Source organism: Aspergillus tanneri (genome assembly GCF_003426965.1).
Source record: "Aspergillus tanneri strain NIH1004 chromosome Unknown AapTan_4_pilon_pilon_pilon, whole genome shotgun sequence".
Taxonomy (NCBI): domain Eukaryota; kingdom Fungi; phylum Ascomycota; class Eurotiomycetes; order Eurotiales; family Aspergillaceae; genus Aspergillus; species Aspergillus tanneri.
Window position 1 is genome coordinate 927,568 of NW_022984631.1, and position 20,384 is coordinate 947,951.

At 44.3% G+C, this 20,384-nt stretch overlaps 5 protein-coding genes across 5 annotated transcripts; 3 read left to right on the forward strand and 2 right to left on the reverse strand.

Moving 5' to 3' along the window:
* Positions 1-2,418: 2,418 nt before the first annotated feature.
* ATNIH1004_005516 (uncharacterized protein) lies at positions 2,419-3,587 on the forward strand (the record flags this gene model as incomplete). The annotated part of the gene is made up of 3 exons (XM_033570170.1): positions 2,419-2,625; positions 2,695-3,027; positions 3,120-3,587. 3 exons carry the CDS (start codon positions 2,419-2,421, stop codon positions 3,585-3,587), a joined length of 1,008 nt encoding a protein of 335 aa, XP_033426202.1.
* A 394-nt stretch (positions 3,588-3,981) lies between these two features.
* ATNIH1004_005517 (uncharacterized protein) lies at positions 3,982-4,293 on the forward strand (the record flags this gene model as incomplete). The annotated part of the gene is made up of 2 exons (XM_033570171.1): positions 3,982-4,072; positions 4,178-4,293. The coding sequence occupies 2 exons, from the start codon at positions 3,982-3,984 to the stop codon at positions 4,291-4,293; spliced, it is 207 nt and encodes a 68-aa protein (XP_033426203.1).
* Positions 4,294-4,364: 71 nt separating this feature from the next.
* Positions 4,365-5,956, reverse strand: ATNIH1004_005518 (MFS transporter; the record flags this gene model as incomplete). The annotated part of the gene is made up of 3 exons (XM_033570172.1): positions 4,365-5,335; positions 5,385-5,767; positions 5,814-5,956. The coding sequence occupies 3 exons, from the start codon at positions 5,954-5,956 to the stop codon at positions 4,365-4,367; spliced, it is 1,497 nt and encodes a 498-aa protein (XP_033426204.1).
* Positions 5,957-10,150: 4,194 nt separating this feature from the next.
* ATNIH1004_005519 (uncharacterized protein) lies at positions 10,151-12,607 on the forward strand (the record flags this gene model as incomplete). Its single annotated transcript, XM_033570173.1, has 1 exon — positions 10,151-12,607. One exon carries the CDS (start codon positions 10,151-10,153, stop codon positions 12,605-12,607), a length of 2,457 nt encoding a protein of 818 aa, XP_033426205.1.
* A 5,763-nt stretch (positions 12,608-18,370) lies between these two features.
* On the reverse strand, positions 18,371-19,688 carry ATNIH1004_005520 (SDR family oxidoreductase; the record flags this gene model as incomplete). The annotated part of the gene is made up of 4 exons (XM_033570174.1): positions 18,371-18,949; positions 19,014-19,178; positions 19,227-19,354; positions 19,400-19,688. The coding sequence occupies 4 exons, from the start codon at positions 19,686-19,688 to the stop codon at positions 18,371-18,373; spliced, it is 1,161 nt and encodes a 386-aa protein (XP_033426206.1).
* Positions 19,689-20,384: the final 696 nt, after the last annotated feature.

Below are 20,384 nucleotides of genomic sequence, written 5' to 3' on the forward strand. Positions count from 1 at the left end.
TTTTTATTTCACCAACTATAAAGTAATTCTTAATATAAATGGTAATTTATATTTATTATATCTAAAAAAATATATAGAATTTTTTTAACTTAATTATTTAATGTAGAGAAAATGCAATGGTGTATTAATATTTTTAAAAAATCCCATATAAAAATATATGGTGTTATCTAAATACAGGTATTAAGAAATTGGTAAATAATATAAATATAAAAATAATATTTTAAATTATAGTAAATTTAAATAAGAATTTTATTAATTTTTTATTACCTCCCCATATATAAAAATTTTTATATGGGAAGATCTTAAAGTTATCTAAAAAATTCAAACCTTTTTAAACCCCTTTAAAAATTTAATATAAATTATATATCAGAGTAATGTATGCTATATATAAAAATAGAATATAAATATTTATTATTGGTTATATTAAACATAGAATTTTTTATTAAATTTTATATGTATTTTGTGTGCGCAGATATATATTTCAAGTATAAGAATATTTAAAACACTTTTACAATACACACAATATAAAAACCTTTAAAATAAAAATATACATAGGTATTTAACTGTAACCTTAACATAAAATACCATTTATATAAAAAATTACACAGTAGATTGTAGACTTATAAGCCTCCAAAAATGTCTATTTTGTATGGGAAAGGTGGCCCGTTTGGGGGGGTGGCCCGCTTGTAGGGGTGCCATCTTAGCTTGCAGTATTTGTTTATCCACGTTGTTAATGACAGAGGTGAGGCACCTGGGCACGGTACAAGGTGGTGATATTTATTATAGCGTCTACCTTTATTCTCTTTTTCCCTTCCTTGTACGTAGCATTCTCGTTGAAGGCACTAAATAAAGTTGATTTGGTTTTACTTCTACCTCTATGTGGAATTACCATCCGCGCTTATATATAAGGTGTATTTTTCCTGGTAATACGCTGAATTCTGTTTTCTCTCCAACCACACTAAAAATTACTAATTTTTTTACCTTATACTGTCCTCTAGGGCTTCTATTCTATATATTTGTTAATTCAAAGTTATTTATTATATAAAATATGATGATTTTCAGCTCAATTTATGATTAGTAAGGATAGGCATTCTTAACAAGCGGACTGTTTCTGTCTTGAACCGAAACTACCGTGCCAGTCCTTTTAAGCATTGGCTCTTGGGATAAAATGGATAAGCTAAGTTTCCTGGTTCCAGAGAACGCAGATTCCAATGCGTCACCCAACGTAGACTATCCATGCGTTCTGGGGGCTTGTATTTGTTGTTCCCCATAAACCATTTTTTATTTTTTTCCCTATTGCTGCTTAGCTCAGCAGGTATGTGTCAACAGAGGTAACCAGGGTGAGATGAAGTTCCTTGCATTGTTCTAGTCTACATACAGCTAGCTGATATCCATTACAAAAACGGTAGTACTCTACTGATGGATCCGTCACAGTGACATCTGCTCCCCGCTTACAGAGTTAGATGACTACCACTCCCCTGCTTGAACATCCCACTCACCAGTCGCCCTGTACCAAATAATACCACACTGTATATACGGAGATATGCTAGTAATAGCTTGCAGGCTGTTGTAGTGGCATGGGTCTCTTTGGCTTGCGCTCCAAGGGGCAGAAAACAAACAGAATTATGGAAGAGATGGCCGCAATTTAATGGACCTAAGGTAAGAGTAACGACTCAATACAAGTGAACCCCCCTGTTTCGCTTCGCTACCCAGATGCAGTGAGATGTACTCCCTACTAGTGTGCCAATTTGCTGATTTTTATTGGCAAAAAAAAAAAAAAAAAGAAAATTAATAATAGTAAAACAAAACTGCAAAGGGCCCACGCCCCGTCCTAGATTTCTGGTAAGTGCTTGCTGGGTTTCCGGTGACAAATTTGAATCGGGTCTCATGTCCGCTCAATTGCCCTAATCAGGATGCAATATCAAGTTTTAAAGAAGCGTTGAGATAATAACCTGAAAATGGCCCAAAATTTACACAATTTTACAGAAGCGACCGCATCAAATAGATGGAATGCTACAGTCGCAGGAAAGTGAATAAGATTCCGCATCCGGCTACAGGTTGCATATGCTAGACTGAGATATCATGGTCCGAGTTGAATAAGGGTGTGGACACGGTCTCCCCGCAGCACAGTCAGGCAAGAGATGTTATCTGTTGCAATTGCAGATAGTAACACTTTGCGGCGTTTCAGGCATTGGTGCGCAATGAATGCAAGCTGGTTTTGCTCAACAAGTTGCGTCGGGAAGCACATGCTACGAACACCGACCACCAGTGAGGTTAAAAGGGACTGGGGTACCCCGCGAAGGTCATCTGAAATCTGCCTTCTTCAAGCTCAAAATTTCCCCTACTTTTGGCCATTGCGGCAGTCGGTTCGAGAATCCCTTGACTAGTAGCATACTATCGACGTTATTTCTGACCAGAATGACTGGCTCAGTTCTCGAAGAGACACGTACTATCAAGATTAAATGGCCTTCTCTCGGCATCACTGTGACTGCCTTGATGAACGTCATGGAAAACTCGCAGCTCATTGACCTACTTTTTAGGTGTCTCCCCTACCGTTCCCTTCAAAGCCATGCATTGGTGTCTGGTGACCATCTGTATCACATCATCCCCCAGGAGGAGCTCATCGTAAGAAGCCCCCCAAGCTTTGCCAACGAATCAATAGTCTTATCCAATACTCACATATATTGGAATTAGCACACTCCTGCCATTCATAAGGTTCCGAACAGGGCCGACACGCCCGACGGGACCGTGTTTCTCTCCAGGAATCAGCATATGGCAATCAAATATGGCCCTCTGTCCGAGTACCTCCCAGCTGCACCATGCGGGATGGTCATCCCTGAAGACATACCCAAGTTGCGAAACGCCGGAGATGGCTTATGGCGTGCCTGCTATGAAACCGCCCAAGCTATTGATGTGGTGGTTTGGGATGCCACTCAGCCTGAACCAGTGGGGAGTCTTCCTCTCCAAATTCAGCGGACAGGTGTCAATGAAGAAGTCAAGAATATTATTCGCGAGATTCATGTGAAGGTAGGTGATATCCCCTTGGCATTCATGCCCACAACGCACAACCCCCACAGTCTGTCCACGCATCACTAATCACACCGTGTATGATATTTTAGACCAACAGGTCGTGGTCCGGGCTGTCTGAGGACCTTGAAATCGTGCACAAGGGTCTAGCGCCTTCCGGCGCAGGCTCGAAAGGTTCTTATTTTCATACGATGGTCTTCCTGCAAGGGCAAATAAGAGCGCTAGGGTATACCGTCTTAAATAACATCATTCGGATGGCGGCAACGCAACCTCACTTCGGCCTAGAACACCTGATCACAATGTACAGAGTCTTGGGTTCGCCAATTGCCGAATTTTGTGGTTATATGGGTACTGACTCTCTTTTGGAGATGTACGAAGCGATTGATGCTGCGATTAAGCACGGCATTGAGAATAACCCCAACCAGGTGGTGGCTCGGGAAGACTTTCTAGCCATGGTCAGTGCATTTGCGCAGTACGTTACTCTGCTCAACGCACAGAGTTTGCAACTCTTCCCCTGGAGACACGGAGAGGATCACCGGATTGCACTTCCCGCACCCTGAGTTTCGATCATTTGCCAGCTTGTCCTTGGCATTCAGGCTCCGAATCCATACTTAGCCACCCCGTGGAATATTCTGTCTATGTTAGTGTTTCCGTAACAAAGTTTAAACAGGTATATACAGTGGTTAGGAAAGCATTCTTAGCTTATAATTGGACATGACGTACTTTTTACGGCAACTATTCTACAACCCTTTTAAATGGGACTATATAGTAATTACACACGTTTCCCCACAGTCGCCAACCCTTCAACACCGTCACACCAAAAAAGGGGCGAGCATATAAGTACATATAGATGCGGTTACTGCACTGTTTCCAAAGACAAACTACTCGATGTTTCCACCAGCACTCCACCTGCTTCCCGACCTACCTTCTCAGCTTTATATACCTACGTACATTATGCCTGTCCATGTTAACAACGATCCAAACTGCGACCAAAATTTCCGTCGCGCATATTACGACCAGTTCCAGCAATGTATCAATGATAATCGTAGACATACCACTTAAAATGGGGAAGACCTTGATTTCGGTGAAGCATGTGTTTTCTATGTAATTGCGGTCATACATCAGTCATTTTGCTAACTAGCGGAAACAGAAATAGTCTCCACCCGACTACAGCACCATGGGTACGGCTATGCCCCGTCCCAGCCGAAGCCTCAACCTCCAAGATGGCCAGCAGAGGCTGCGGCAGAGGATGGAAAGGAGTATTAGACAAAGTTGACACAAACCTCTACGCTCTACTATGTACTGTATACAGGTCCGTAAGGATTGACACTCCATTCTCACCGGGATTCCTGTCCATACTCCCTCTCACTTGTAACCTCCACCAACGAGTTCCCCAACGAGTTTCCCAACGCCAACTCCTCGATAGTAATATACTGACTATGCGCTCTGATCCTCCTTCCATATTTATACAACACCCACGGCACAGGCACCAATGACACCGACACGAAGCCTAGCAGACTAGAAGCCCAGCCAACTCCTAAAGAGGAGAACATCTGCACAGTGAACAGTGGAAACGCACCTCCGCCAGCATACCGAAGAAGACTATTGGCACTGAGGGCACTAGCGCCATGTAGTGATCCATATGAGTTCATGATATACAGCGCACCGCTGCTGTACACCATGATATTCCCCACCGCAAATGGCACAGCTGCTATAACAGGGCTCACCCAGTGCACGCCTGCGTTGGCGGTCCAGCCGAACCAGAAGAGGCTGACTGGGTTGAGGGCACAGCCGACCATTGCACCATAGAGACGGTACTCGGGCGGTACTGCGCCGACGCCATACTTCACCTCTAGCGGAGGGTATGTTCGCCGATCTATGTAGACCACAGCCAGAAAGCCGATAACGCAGCCCAAGGCAATAGAGATGAAGGTAAGCCCCTGCTGGCCAGTCGTGAAGCCGTACTGGCCGCTAAATATATATGGGAAGGCGGCGAAGAAGCTGTAAAAGACGGCGAAGTTGAACGCCATATAGATTGTCATGAAGAGCACGATAGTCTCAACGAAGAGCATCTTGAACGGCTTAAGGACGATGCGCTGGAGTGTAGCGCTCAAGGGGGAAGCGGCTTTGAGTGGTGGGATTCCATTGGATTCCTTGTCCGTGCGTGTGCGCTTTTGGAGTATGGTTTTCTTGTAGGTTTCGGATTGGGGAATGGAGTAGAGATAGTTGAAGACGACCATGAAGAGAATCACCCATTCGAGCCAGCGGAAGTCCTTGTCCTCGCTGACGTAACCACCGATGACAGGACCTGGAGGGGTCAGCATGGAGCACCATAGAACTAGTACAATCTGTCGCACCAAGGGCTGGGCCAAGAAAAGGAGACACGAAGTAGAAAGGATAAACAAATCCCGCCAGAGCAGGCTGCCAGAGATCTGCATTGGTGCCTCCGCCTACTGAAACTACTGCGCTCCCAAAGAAGCCGCCGAGGAAGCGACAGACGGCCAAAGTGGTGAAGTTTTGTGCTAATCCTGAGCCTAGGATGAACAACCCGAAGATTGGAACCGTTGTTAAGTACACAATCCTGCGACCATAATACTCGCTGATAGGTGCCGCGATGATGGCTCCAAGCCCAAGACCCCAAAGAAAGAGAGAAAGACCAAGCAGGGATACTGTGTGAGAGATCCCGAAATGCTCTGATATGTTGTTGGCTCCAGATGTGTAAACAGAAGAGGCGAAGGACCTGTATAAGTCAGAATCCATAGTTCGAGTCAATGGAGCATGCTAACACGTTGATGCAGAGAAATGCTGGAATGCTGGTCATATAGATGCGCTTCCACATCGGCCAATTGTAAGGACAATCTGGATCATCAGGTCCTCTCCAGTCGTTAGTATGACATTCTTGTTGCGCATTTGGAGATGAGTCTGCCATGCTGCTGTGCTGCAGGTAACGGTTGCCCGTTAGACTAGAGTTCATAATCCAAGACTTCTATGATAATAATAACGAAATGAAAACTTATAAAAGGGCAAGGAACAAGCACCGTGCGAATTAGGAGTAGCACCTATAACAATTGATCAAATATTAGCTCGAGACGCAAAAGATAGACGTAGAGCCCAGAAAGTTTTTGTGGCCACTACTTGCAGAAGACTGAGAAATAATGACTGGGCCACCCTTGGCGAGGCGGTGTAAATATACCCGTGTCAATATCGTATTGCCGCTATTATAAATCAGCCAAATATTGCCTGCTTCCCTGCTGTAGCAGACCCTTGTATAGCTCAATTATCGGAGCCAGACAGGACATTAACAGCTACCATGTCACGTGCTACATACCCCGGTGTGAACAGATAGTTATTTTGATTACCCTTTTGGCTTGTTTGTACTATATTAACCACTGAGTATACATACTTGGTAGACCTGGCTCTTTGGTCTTGATTTGATATTGTATTTTTGTTATGCTTACCCGTGTGGAATCCTTTAGACCTCTATGGGCATTGCTTCACGTCCTGATTGTATTCAAGAAAGGCCTCCTCGTTTTCTAGGTCAGAATGCAACTGAAAACATATCCTGACGGAACTGCCGATTTGTCCTACCGAATCGTCCTACCGAAATCTCGGCCATGTGATAGGAGAATTCAACCATACCTTAGTCCTCTCAGTCCCCACTGATAAGCCTATAAGATTACCATATTTGGTAGATAGAAGTTAGTTCTGCAGATCTAGAATAGAAAAGGATATTCATGCCCGCGAGCTAGGCCGACAGCCGCTCCCAGCTGATGACTACCTGACATCAGAAAGCTCAGACCTTACATTCGGTGGAAAGCTGTTTGGATCTATCATTTTGGTCTTAAGCCCAGTAGCATTGTTGGCACTCATACTTCCAGGTATCGAACCTCGCTAGTAATAAGTATTGCACGGGTTGCAGATGAGACAAAAAGTAATACTTTGTTAAATGCTAGTTTTACACTCAAGTTATTTGAGAAACTATTTTAAGACGGTGTTCTTATTTAGTTTAGAAATATTATATCAAAGATATAGATTCATATAGTTCTTAGTGTTGAGAATCTCGGGAAGAAGCTATGTCGTGAGGTGCTAGGATAGCGGTAACTGGATAGTACCGGCCCCCAAATGCGGTGAGGGCCAGACATTTGGGGGCGGGCATATTGAACTATCGTGCGATCTAGTATCGCTTGGTGAGTGTGTTCTTCTATCTACGAGAGAGAGCGTAGACAAACGCTTCCTTATGTCTACGTGCCCCTTTGCCCCTGAATATGATATATCACATCGCTGCGGGATTAGGATATACGAAGGTGCCTTAGGCATCCTGATTTCCAACACGTAGCAAAATATCTGAGTAAGATCAGAAAGACTCTTAATGTATCGAGTAATTAAATGTTTATCTTGCCTAGTACAGCACAGTGTATCTGCCAGTTAGTAGGGAGTAGAGCTAATACAGTCGGGAATTAAAGTTTGCATAACGCGCAACCCGACCATGGTTTACATGGCCATGTAAAAAACATGTGTATCCTGCAATATAAGATGGTTTGGATTAAAATAACTATATTATACGCAATATAAGTGGTAAAATTTTATAAAAATATGTAAAAAAAGCAGAAAAATTGCTTGATATTTTATATACTACTCGTCAAATTTTGTGTATAATTTTTATTGTATTATATAATAGAGTATTATTAGTACCTGTGATAAAAAATATTAAACAACAGTAATAAAAAAATTTTATATATAAAAAATATACTAAATTAACTATAGTTTATATAATATTATTTAATAATAATATTATAATATAAAGATTGCTTAAAATACGTATTGTAAAATTTTGTAATAGGAAGATTATGTGGAGTGGAGATATATATATATATATATGTATAATAAGTAGCTAGATATAACACAACAAAATTATATATATATATAGTATTTTAATATAAAGTATTAATATAATTAGGGAGTACTTAGTATACGTATAGGTACCTTTTCTATATATACTTATTATTTTTTATAATTAGCAATTAAAAACTACAAGATTTTGTTTTCCAGTGCTATTTATTATATGTGATATATCTTGTAATATAGTGAATTTTTTTTTAAAAAAAATACAATTATATAATTAACAGTAGTACTTTGAACTAATTATATAATTTATATTAATTTTAAAGGTTGTTGTGTGGTATAATACAGATTAATAAAATGTTGAAATTGGGGGTTGAAGAAAATTCGTTATTCAAACTTTTGGCTAAGAACTATATAGTGTATTTAATAGTGTGGATTTGGGGCGGGACCCTGCCTTACCGGGCGGCACCGCCGGCGGCTTCCTCTCAGTGCGGGTTCGGTGCGTACTTTTCCTGCGGTTGAAAAATAACATCATTCTCATGTAAATTTAGCTTTAAAGCTGAAATATAGTGCGGCGTCGGTTGGTCGATACTCCATTTTCAGGAAAATAATATCGTCTTCCCTGGGGGGATTCTACATATAATGAAGTGAATCGGAGCTAGCACGTAACTACTGCGGATATTAGACCTTGGGACCGAACCGCCGCCGATGCGGGTCGGTTGGTGCGATATCGGTTCGGATTTGCGGACTTCATAAGGATCGTGCAACTCTAGTTGCTCGGTTGATTGTACGGAGTATACAGATTGCTAAAGATAAACTATTTTAGAACCCCTACGATTTCAGCTGTAGAAAATTATAACGTGTACTCCTGCTACAAAAGCTTGTTTTGTTGAATTTTCTTTTTCCTTCTCGTTTGAATTCTATTGGACTCACTGTACCTAATAAATTAGGCGGTAGACTAGGCTACGCCCGTAACAAGTTTGGCTATTATAGAGGGTAGTAGTTTATAAGATCCACAATAAAACTATGTAATCCTCGGATAACTTTCTTATTAGCACATCCCCTACGGCATGACAACTAGTCAACCATGAAATTCGCGGGCCGATGGGCCGTTCCACCCCTCTACGGGGATGCATGGCTACGGCCAAGCAGCCAAGGAGGCGCAGCCCTGTCTATCATGCATTCCATGTACAAAAGTACGGAGTAAGCCGTAAGCACACAATCCTGCTTCGGGTAAAATCTCCTCCGCTTGCTGCATCAAACATAGACATTTGTCTCCGAAATGGTCGTAAGTCCTGCACAAGAGGGTTCCCATGTCCAATTTTTCATTCCAAAGGCCAGGCAAGAACTCTTCACAGCGTGCTCTCATTCCTTTAATGATGGGATCTGCAAGTTCGGTACCCGCTAGACCTGCAGGGGAATTCCCAGATTACACCGGCAATCTCACGCAAGACATTTTTAAAGAAACTAGGCCAGTAATCCCACCTCCTACAGCAAGTATATCTAGCCCCAAGTGTGTTTAATTTCACATTGGTACAGCATCAGACATGAAATCTCTCCTGAATATTAGGCCATTTTTGTAAAAAAAATTTTAACATGTTAGATTTTAAAAATTAGAATTAGTGTATAAATTTGCAAATCTCTCCAAGATTGAGAAACAAGAGCTTTAATCTGGGGCTGAAAAAAGAGTTGAGAAATTGAAATTGACTCAAAATTTTTAAACACAGCTACATATTCATAACAGCTTCTGTGTACTAGGTGTGGTAGATTCACTAGACTAGTAACTACACCTCCTATGAGTACCATATAAATTCCGAAGATTAGCATGCGCTAACAAGGGTCCTTGTTACATGCATATGGCCTGCTTACACCTACAGTACGTAAACACAATCACTAATAGAGCGAGGGCGTTCCTCGAAGATCCTGAATCGGAGTCCTGAATATACTATATAATAGTCTGTTAGGAAGAATTCATTCCTGAGAACCAGGAGTTCAATTGAATTTTCTTTAAACCTAACACTATCCCACTTTCTTGCAGTCATAAACTTTATAATACCAAACCACGGGAGTAAGCATGAAATTTCTCATTAGTACCAATTTATCTGCCTTTCGTGCTGTGACAAAATTTTCCACATACGTTCATTTCTGCGATCCCAGTTCTGATCTTTCCATACCATTGACCAGTCCGGAAACGGTGGATGTGTGGATATGCAACGGTGAAGAAGTTACCAGTGAACTGTTGGACCAATGGTTAGGCCAAGCTTGCCATATCCCCAAGTCGATGCTGGTGGGAGATACCGCGAGCATTCCCCGCTTGCAGGAATATGCAAAAGGCCGTGTGGTTGAAATCGCAAGGTTTCCGGAGCAAAAGCATACAACAATACAATGGGAGGAATCAATACTTCGAGACGCAGAAATACTCTACGCCCGTACCCGCGCCCATACTGGAATCCAGCGGCTAAATATACTGAGGGACCATGATCGCAAGACGACTGTTCTGCTTGTTGGAGCGGGTATCATGAACCTTATGACTGCCGAGTTCTTAGCGGCGCGTGGTTACCAGGTACGTGTTGTAGATGCGGGCCCAAACCCTCGATTATGTAAAGACTGGACTACCCTGGGCGTAACCAACGGTGGTGGCAATGCCCGTATGTTCACTCATTCTGAGGCGGACAACTACAATGAGAAGGGTAGCGAAATCTACCAGAACATGCAGTCGATTTTCCGAAAGACCACTCTCAACGACGGATGGAGCGTGAAGTCGCCTGAGGATTTTACTGCTGCGGAACACGCTTGGGTAAATGCTTTTGAGCAGATTCCGGCTTGGTTGGCGCAGAGTTTTAAGGAGAATATATATGAGGTGAATCGGGAAGCTGGCAAACTCTGGACAGAATATATTAAAACCTCTTCAAAGCTATTCGAAGAGGTGGAATTCCGCAAGGATATCCTACGCATGTACGTGGAGCCAGTTGCTCTAGATGCAGCCACCAAGCTAAACCGCCAGCTTGGGGCGATTGTTCAGGCCACTTCTCCAGAAGAATTTCTGAGTGCGCATCCTGGTTTCCGGCCCGCCGCTGAGTCGGACCATCTCGCGGGAGGCATCACTGTGGAAGGGTTCACGGTGAACATTCACCCCTTTGTAGCGAAGTTAATGGACCGCATTGCTGATCTCGGTGGGGAGTTTCTCTGGAACTGCGAAGTTCAGGGCATACAACGCAATTCCCTAGGCGAGGTGACCATGCTGGAATCGCAACTGGGGCATCTGGAAGCGGATCACTTCGTGGTGAGTCCTGGCGTGACTGGAAATGCATTACTGAGTGGAACGGCCAGCGAAAACTTGATCCACGGCGTACTAGGGATATGGCTGCAAATCCCCAACCTGCACCCGCAAATGCAACATTCTATAAAAATCCACCGCCGCGCTCACCTCGTTGAAGACATCAATATCACTGTGGCAAAGGACTTGGAAACCGGTGAAGACATTCTGCAATTTGGAGGTGGATACGGCTACGTCGGGCGGGATCGTCCGCCACCAGACTCTCCAGAACTAATGGCCCTCTTCAATGAGCTGGAAGAGGTGGCGCGCATCTACTTTCCGCGGGGATATGCGGCAGCAAAGGAGCGTGGGACCATATACCCAGGTGGAAACCGCAAGTTTTGCATCCGACCTTTTACGCCTACGGGCCTTGGACTGTTCGAGAGGATCCCTACTGCAAGCGGAGGCCTTCTCATTATTACTGGCGGCAACAACACCGGCGGTTTTGCGCAGGCACCAGCCGTAGCGCGTGCGGTATGGCGGGCGCTGGTGGGCGAGCACGATCCTATTCATGTGCTTTTCCACCCTGATCGCGGCAGGTTTCCTACTGCGGTGACCTACAAATCCCGAGTCCCTGAGCCGTTATCACTCAGCAGTACAGAAGGCCGGAAGCCACTGAGACTGCTCCTGCTCTGTTCGGATGGTCCTCAGCACAGCTACCTACGATACCGTCTAGACCAGGTCTTCCCCAGCTACCGCTGCATCTTGGAAACGAATGACGGACAGGTACGCCAGCTAGTACAAAAAGGTCGCATGGTCGATGCGTGCTATATGAAGTACCATGGCCTACGACGTTACTACTCTGGACACGATCACCAGCGTAAAGCTTACTTCAACAGCCTGGTGCCAGAGGACCATGTCTCCCCGAAACCAGATCTCACTGTCGACAGTGTCAACTGCCGCGAGGTGTGGGAAGCGGTGGAACAATGGCAACCCGAGCTGACCATCATTTCGGGTACTAAGTATATTGGACGGAAGCTGATCGAGCGCGCCGGGCTGATGATCAACCTGCATATTGGCCATTTGCCAGAGTATAAGGGAAACCACTGCATCTTCTTTGCTCTGTACGATGGGGCGGTGGACAAGGTTTCGGCGACTCTACACCAGCTGACGCCGCAACTAGATGGGGGCGACATCTTAGATAGGGTCTTTCCGCCAATTTTGCCAGTGGACAACGAGGAGACGCTGTATGCACGGTGCATTCATATGGCAATAGATCGGTGTATAAAGTATGTTGAGCAATTTTCCTGGGGGAAGAGTCTAGAATTTGTTCCTCAGGAGACTATAGGGAGGACGTTTCGGCACCGCGACCGTACGCCTGAGAAGGAGTTGTGGTTATGGTGGAAGCTAAGAGTCGGTGGGCTGCTATGCGACTATCGGACGTCGGGCAAAACGTTGGAGCGACTCGAAGGGAAGCGATAACATTCCTGATTTTCTGTTAATTATTCTACGCACTTATTTTACGCCTTGAGCTCTATTCCTTCGGTATAGCCTCATTTTGACTCTGCTTCGAGCCTCACTTAAATCACCACCTCAGCCTCTCTCGTTTCATAGCTGAACCAGCTCGTTTCTACTTGTTTTAGACTCAACTTTGATGCTATTCTAGTTCCTTCTATAGCACTTAATATATATGTTCAGTCTGCTTTCTGTGAGGAAATCGGCGGCTAGAATACTATGACGGTCTAATGTCCCTAATGTCCCTACTGCCCCCAGTGTCCCTACTGTTCCTACTATCCCTACTGTTCCTGCCGTTCCTACAAGCCCTGTTGGCCCTATTTGATGACCCATATTGCATGACTTTTCTCCTTATTTGTTTATGTTACGGAAACACTATAATCGGCCCGACTTGGCGGTGCGGAGTATCTGACGATCGATTCAACCCCTGAATCCTTTAGATAGTTGAGCACCCAGATAGGAATGCAAGAGACTCAGTTGGTTGAGATACTGTGATTCCTGGTGTTTCCACTGAATGACATCTACTTCCTAATTAGGCTAGTTGGCGTGTAGCTGATAGAATAGCTCCCTACGCCCCATTTCCCCTGAGTTCCACAACAAAAATCATCTGCGTTTAAGAAGTTGGTGAGTAGATATTTTAGGCAGCAGGCGGTAAGGAGCGGCAGATGGTAAACTATGTTAAACCGCGCACAAGTTGCCCGCAAAATTTCGCCGGATTCGCACTCTTAAAATACTGTCAAATTTTGAATTTTCGAGCTGTTTTGTGAGTTTACTGTTAAAGTACTGATCTGCATCTTAGATGGTTGCCTAATGTGCGGGGTTCATACCCCCGAGTACTTCAACCCTCTTCCTATATTCAAGAGAGCGCGAGTTAACCAAGTATGGTAGTTATCGTGGTCTAGGATATGAATGATGTATCGTTCCCTATATTAGGCAACTGGTTGCGTGCGGCTGTTCGATGAGCTTACTGCCTTCTTCCCCCCTGAGTCATCGCTGAGATTTGCCTAATCGGTTCGGGATTTGGCTCTAGTGGGATCTATAGAGAATTCTATACCAGTGGGCCAGGTACACATTACGTGGCCGCTGGTCGGAAGATAATTGTCTTCCGACAACTTTCAGGCATTATGCTGCCTCTGAGACAAGGCCTGAGACTTGTCTCAGCTCACAATGGCCCCCAGACCATGCCCAACAATCTTCTGCTAATCGGTTCGAATCAAGCTTTGCAAGGTATAAACCCCGACCTCGGCTATATGTACTCTCCCGGATCCTTGAAAAATCAACACATATCTCTAGGCTTTGTCCAATCGATTTTTTATCCCCGGTCTTCTAGTCACAACAGGGCCATTGCCATGAATACCAGGCATTTTGTTCTTACAATCCTGGCAGCTATTTCAACCGCGGTAGCTGCCGATCAAGTTGATCCTGACCAAGTGGGCTGCGTGGTATGCAATATCCAGGGCGTAATGTCAATGTTCTTTTTTTCATTGGAGTCTAACTTCTACATAGCCTAAGCCATTCGGGATCCCTTGCCCAGCGCCTTATGTCTATCCATGCGATGAGGAATGCTGCATGTATTCCTGCGTCGTCGTACCGGAGCCTACTGATTCTATTGCCCCCTCCCCTACGATCTAATTGGGAGAGTGATGATCCTTGGATAAGAGCTGCAGTTAGGCCCGAGGCTTTCCTGCCCCAGAGCTGTCTCGGCTGGGCCACGGTTGAGCCATATATGTCTAGCTCCCGGTGATACTATATAGTTAGGCTAGGAGGTGAAGATTCAAAAATTCAAGGTATAAATATACTCAATACAATTTTCTATAGAAACCGAAAATAAGAGCGCACAGTAAGATAACATTCAAGATTGCGGACTTTTTCCTATAGCGACGCTAGAGAAAGTTCAGCTATGCAGATATCTTCATAGACCAGCTGCAAGGCGCGAAGGCTTATGTTACAGACTGTGGAAACTTGCGTTCTAACAGTTAATACTTAGCTAGTCGGAAGGTATTCAGTAGCTACATCATCTAACATTATATTCATTGTCTCCAAAATAAAAGCCCCCGCTGTTCCAACTAAATCCGGTTGTGTGCCATAGATCCGAAAAACTGTCACCACCATACTTTCCCGAGTCTAATGCGAAAAGTTGTAAAGGGGGCTAGTCTGGGGATTTACCCCTGTCTAAAGTACCCAATTATATTACAGAGAAGTTACAGACCCACCCAAATGTGGACAATTTCACTTGGCATTAGGGCCTGAGAAACAATGAAAGAGCGCAGGTAGTGACACCGTTTCCGGAACTACTGTATGAACACATGTATGTACATGGATAGATGTAGTTGTTGTAGCCTACATATCGCGTCGGCGAGGGGTCAGAGTAAATGATTACACACACACACACATACTGTATGAACATAATCAATTTCAGGGGAAGATAGAAAGTATGACGTCATTTGGAGAAAGCGAAGCTCCATTCTCCTTAAAACTGTAGACCTGGAAACGGAATCCAAAGTCTCAGCAGCTCTTGGAAGGACCGTCTGCTGAAGATAAGTTAGAAAGAGTGGAACAAAAACCTGAAAACTCCAGGACATGTCTCTCAGTCATGCCCCGTAGCCTATTAGTGTTTAATTTAGATCATATCCGTTTAAGAGATCCGGAATTATCCAGAACACCTTGGTCTACTCAATTTGCTTTAGATTGTCATCAATATATGGCCGTTAAAAGAAACAGCGCTATGTGTACCGGGAACATTTTATGACCATGTCTTAAAAAGTGCTATTAACGAAATATGTTCTAAACCGTCGTCATATAATATTGAGCAAAAATTTTCGTGATTACAGGATATCGAATGAACTACGCATTGCTTTACAGTGGTGTTGTCGTTAATTTCTTGGATCAGAAATTTGACTGATGAAGAGAAATAAGGGAAAAGTAAAACCCCTTCATTGCCTCACAAAGAAACGTGGGTCATAGATTGTCATTTATCAATGGGGCTTATAATTTCTGTGGAGCAACCCAAAGCCATGTTTGTCCCAAACGACTTACATGCATTGGCATAGTACACTTGATTAGTAGGTCATAATAAAATCTTCATATTTAAAGCCAAAATCGCTCCGTTGATAACGTTGGCCTATACCCTCACCTCCTATTACTGATATGGATAAGACTTTATTATGTAGCATGCAAATACTTGTTAAATAATATGGCCGTTGGTGGACCGGAATCATATGGCTAGATCGGGGTAAAAGCGCCGCGGAGCACACAGCAAAAGTACTGATCAATATATAATTAAGAAGAGTCCAAAGACCAGCTCAAATCATTTAAATAAGACCTTTTCACAATCGTACTCTATTTCCTTTTCGGGACTAGCCGAATATCTGACAATACCTTTAATATACTGTACATGTATAATAACTTGTTGGATGTGCCCCTATGCACAATCGACTTTTCTAGATAGTTATTCTTTCTGCGCAGTCTAGCCCTCAGACAGCTGAATATTATTTATTCTCCATCATCTGCTTGAGATCCACATCGGAATCTATACACTGTACGCGTAATTAGCAAAAGTTGTTTTAAAATTAACAGCTGTACTCTTCAGCACTTTCAAATAAACACAGAAGTTCATGTTTGTAATTACTCGTCCATCGTACTTTCTTTCCCAATTTCTGTGCACACAATGGTATACGGTGAAAGATTTGGAAAAGTCTGAAGTGCCGAACCTGAACGCCATCTGTTTCAGAATCGTGCCTTGCATGGTTTTATTGACGATAGAACGAGCAATTCTGTGCTTGCTCAGCTGATCAGTAGGAATGCTAAGAAAGTCCCCCAACCTTTGAGTGGACATAATCGGAGCAAGTCCCTGAACCAGCTAGTCAGTTTCATCGGGTACAGCCAAGCGTAAAATTAGCTTCACTATCGCAAACTTTCATTTTAATTCCGAGACACACTGCCAAGGCAGTAGCTAGAAAACGGGTGCATCTCAGTGGCCCCCAGGATGTATTAGGTATGTTATGTTGGAACATCGGGTTATCCCTCTGCTCTCCTGGTGCCAATTTCTCCTGACGACGCATTTAGCTCAGAGAAGAGCTCTTCAATCCAGTTCGGATCAGAGTAGGGTGACTAGATTCACTCCAGCGTTTACACAAAGATTCTGATTTGTTTAGTATGATGGAAAAACGCGTTATCCAGAACAAGTATGGACTTTGGCTCCGGTCAACTGTCGCGGCGATAGAGAAGCTGTTCAATGAGATCCTCGAACACCTCGGCGTCAGTCGACTCTTGGAACACTCGTGACAGAAAAACGCCATCCTAGAGTAGGCCAGTAGTATCTGATAACGGTGCAAGCCTACGATCGAAGGGCTTGGCTAATAGTATACGTGGATACGAGGACGACATGTTAGAATAGTATAGTTCGCAAATTTAATGGCCCTATTCCATCTTGACTCACGCGACTAATACTTCAATACATTCACGTTGGTTCTCTTCCAGATTATCAAGGCAGCTAATAGTTGAGCGAGGGGTAATGCCTACCAATTTCATCTAATCGTTATAGGCGGTTGCGAATATTTTGCGAACATGAAGTTGCATTCTCGATTCCAACATTCAACCCTGCAGAATATGATCGCAATCCTTTCAAGCACTTCTCCATTTAGCCGTCGGAACAGCTAACTGGTTTCTCTTAATCATGATATAGGGAAAGATATCTCTGTAGGAGGACAAAAAGCAAACAAATTCGAGACTTCAAGCATCACAAAATCTGCGAACATGCAGGAGTTGGTTCGAAGAAAATATTCGCAATAGGATGAGTTGCACCTAAGACAGTACTCTATCTACCTACAAAACTGCAGTGGAAATATTCTGACATACTTCACTTGGGCAATGGACTTTACCATAAAGCATGTACGTAATAAGGGATACAGTACAGGATTTTATAATACTAACTACATGGGCCAAAGAGAGTGTAGATTGGGACCAACATAGTATATTGATATCGGACAAACTGACGCAACTAGACCATTGGACCAGTACGGAGTCGACTCACTGGTTGCCGTTGAGATGCGAACATGGTTCATGTTGGAGGCCACGACAAACAGTCCCGTGTTTAATATTCTGGGAGGCTCTGCTGTTGCTTCGATTGCGTAGCTAGTGGCGAGGAATGGTAAACTTCAGAAGGGATATACCGTTTAAGCTGTAACAGTCGTTAATTACCCAGTTGTCAAGAGTTTCAGGAATAGACCAAAGCTTTCCTCATGGCTATCTACATATGGAGCGTTTTACTAATAAAGATGATTATTGTCAAATATATATGGGAAAGGCGGGAGGATTTGCCCTTCTACCGTGATAAACTCCCAAAGAGTCTGGGCGCAAAGAATTCCATTTAGGCATTTCAACTCAAAACGAGTCAAACACTGTCATTCAAATCGCAGTAGGAAGATTGTCAACCGTCCTACTGATCTACAGGGTACTGTCATCGCCATTAAATATACTAGCCGGGCCCCAGTATGTTACGAACAGTACGACATGGATATGGCTTTTACCTGCAGAACTGCTCATGGGATTTTGCTTTCAAAGGCAAATGGTCTAAACCAGTCTCAGTGGTTTCGTGAGGCTGGCGCTTTATGTATTTCTTTCAAAGGACATTTAGTGAAAGCGGCAACAGTTATAGTGATTCGATAGACAGTGTGCTATATTATATAGCCCACAAATAAACACGAAATCGAGAAGAGAACTATCAGATAATTACATCATGATCTTCGCCTCGCGCAGGCGATCAAACGCTCCATGCCAGGAGCCCGCAGTATCCAACTCCTCGTGAAATCCTACGTCCCTGGCTCGAGATAAATCCAAGTGACGATCAAAGTCCAAGTAACGCAGGGTTCCCATCCTTGATCCGTTGTTATGCATACTCTTGTAAACTACCTCCTCATTGATGCCCCTCTGCTGACAGAGTTGTTGAATATCTCCCCATCGCCGATCGATATACTCAGTCGGGTGCAATGAAGAGTGATCCGGTCCGACGCCTTCTAACCCAAAATATGCCGCTAGGATTGGCCACCGATGCAACCAAGACACGGGTGTCTGTTCATCCGCGATGTTAAAAGCGCGCGCGTGCACTTTTTCTCGCGGCTGGAGTGATGCATGAATACAGAATCGCGCAATAATATCTTGATTCGAGTCGTTGGAGAGCAGCCTCCATCCCGCCTCGTTTCCAGGGAAGGCTACGGGGGCTCCCTCGCCTTCGAACTCCCTGTATATGCTCAGGTATATTCCCATTGTCTGGGCTAAGCAGTGGGCGTTTCCGAAGGGGGCAATGCCCACCTAAAGAGTCAGAACAGTTTTTTCGAGGGAGAGGTGGACACCTTACGATTACGTCCGGACGCACTTCACACCAGGACCAGGTCTTTCCAGCAGAGAGATACTGTAGGAGATCAACCTGGCGATAATAAAAGAGGTCTTTGCCGTACTCTTCAGGAATACGAGGAAGATCCTCCCGCAACGGGGTTTGCCCTTGAAAGGGAAAATTACCAACAAGATGGATACCGTATGCCTATAGAACCAGTAAGTATTGCCAGAGAAAGCTTTGTGTGTCCGTTACCTTCGTTCCCGTAATCAGGGTGACGAAAGAAAGCCTCGTAGAAAGCGTTTCGACAGCCTGCACTGCCGCTCGAAGCATCTCTTTGTTCAGACGGCATTCTTCCTCAGGGTCCATGCTGAGAAAGTATGCTGCTCCCGTTAGAATTCCACATGGCATTAGAGATTGATGCTTACATGCGTAGTAAACGTGGGTAATGGTATCCACGCAGGAAACCTTCTTGGACAGAGACTGGATCAGCGCAGCATCATCGTTGATCAGTAGGTCAATGCCTGAAACCACCTGCAATTGATCATCCGCAGGAAACAGGCTCTTATCCGCTTTGAATGGGCGGTTCGAGATAGCTGTGACTTTAGAGAAAGCAGACGCTGATGGATAGCCGGACAGCAGCTGGTTGACAAGGGCATAGCCATTTATCCCTGAGCATCCGAAGACGACCGCATGACGACCGTCACTTACTGTCATTTTTGATGGGTGTTCCACGAAAACTGGGACTGGAGTTCAAGCTTGGCATACTACAGAGCAAAGCGATGGAAAGGCTACATCGTCCACATCCATCGAGCTCTTATAAAATCTGGAGAAAAGAGGGGTCACTGAGGCCACATGAGTGCCCTTCATTAGCGTGCATCTAGGACGTCCAGGATAAAATACATATCGGGCCAGGATCGACTTACAACAGGACAGGGATCAAGTTGGTTTGATATTAATAGCGTAGACGGGGGACAAGATGTTTGTAATTTGTAAGAAGTGGAGAATGAAGCGGCAGCTTCCGAGGTCTGACCCCCCACATTGTGGAGGCCGAGGCATCCGATTGATCCTTAGCGGCGGGCCGTGCTTAGTGCTGCTACCAAGTGCGCGGAAAGACACTTGACGCCCATTGGACAGAATGTCCCGCGTAGCTAAACTTTAAGTATCCAGTGTCGGGCCGATAATACCCTCGACAGTTGGTTGCATTGCTTTTGTCTAACAATTTGCTGGTTGGCTCCGTCTCTTTACTTGCCCTGTATGTTTGTTTGTTTTTCTCCCCCTTTTGTGTCTATCTCAGCTTTGACCCTTCATGTAGATGGACTTCCTGACTTCGTTTCAATTTGGTTTCAGGTCTGTAGGGCATCGGAAGCATCTACCGATGGTCGAGCTTCGATGACTGCACGTTCCAGAGCA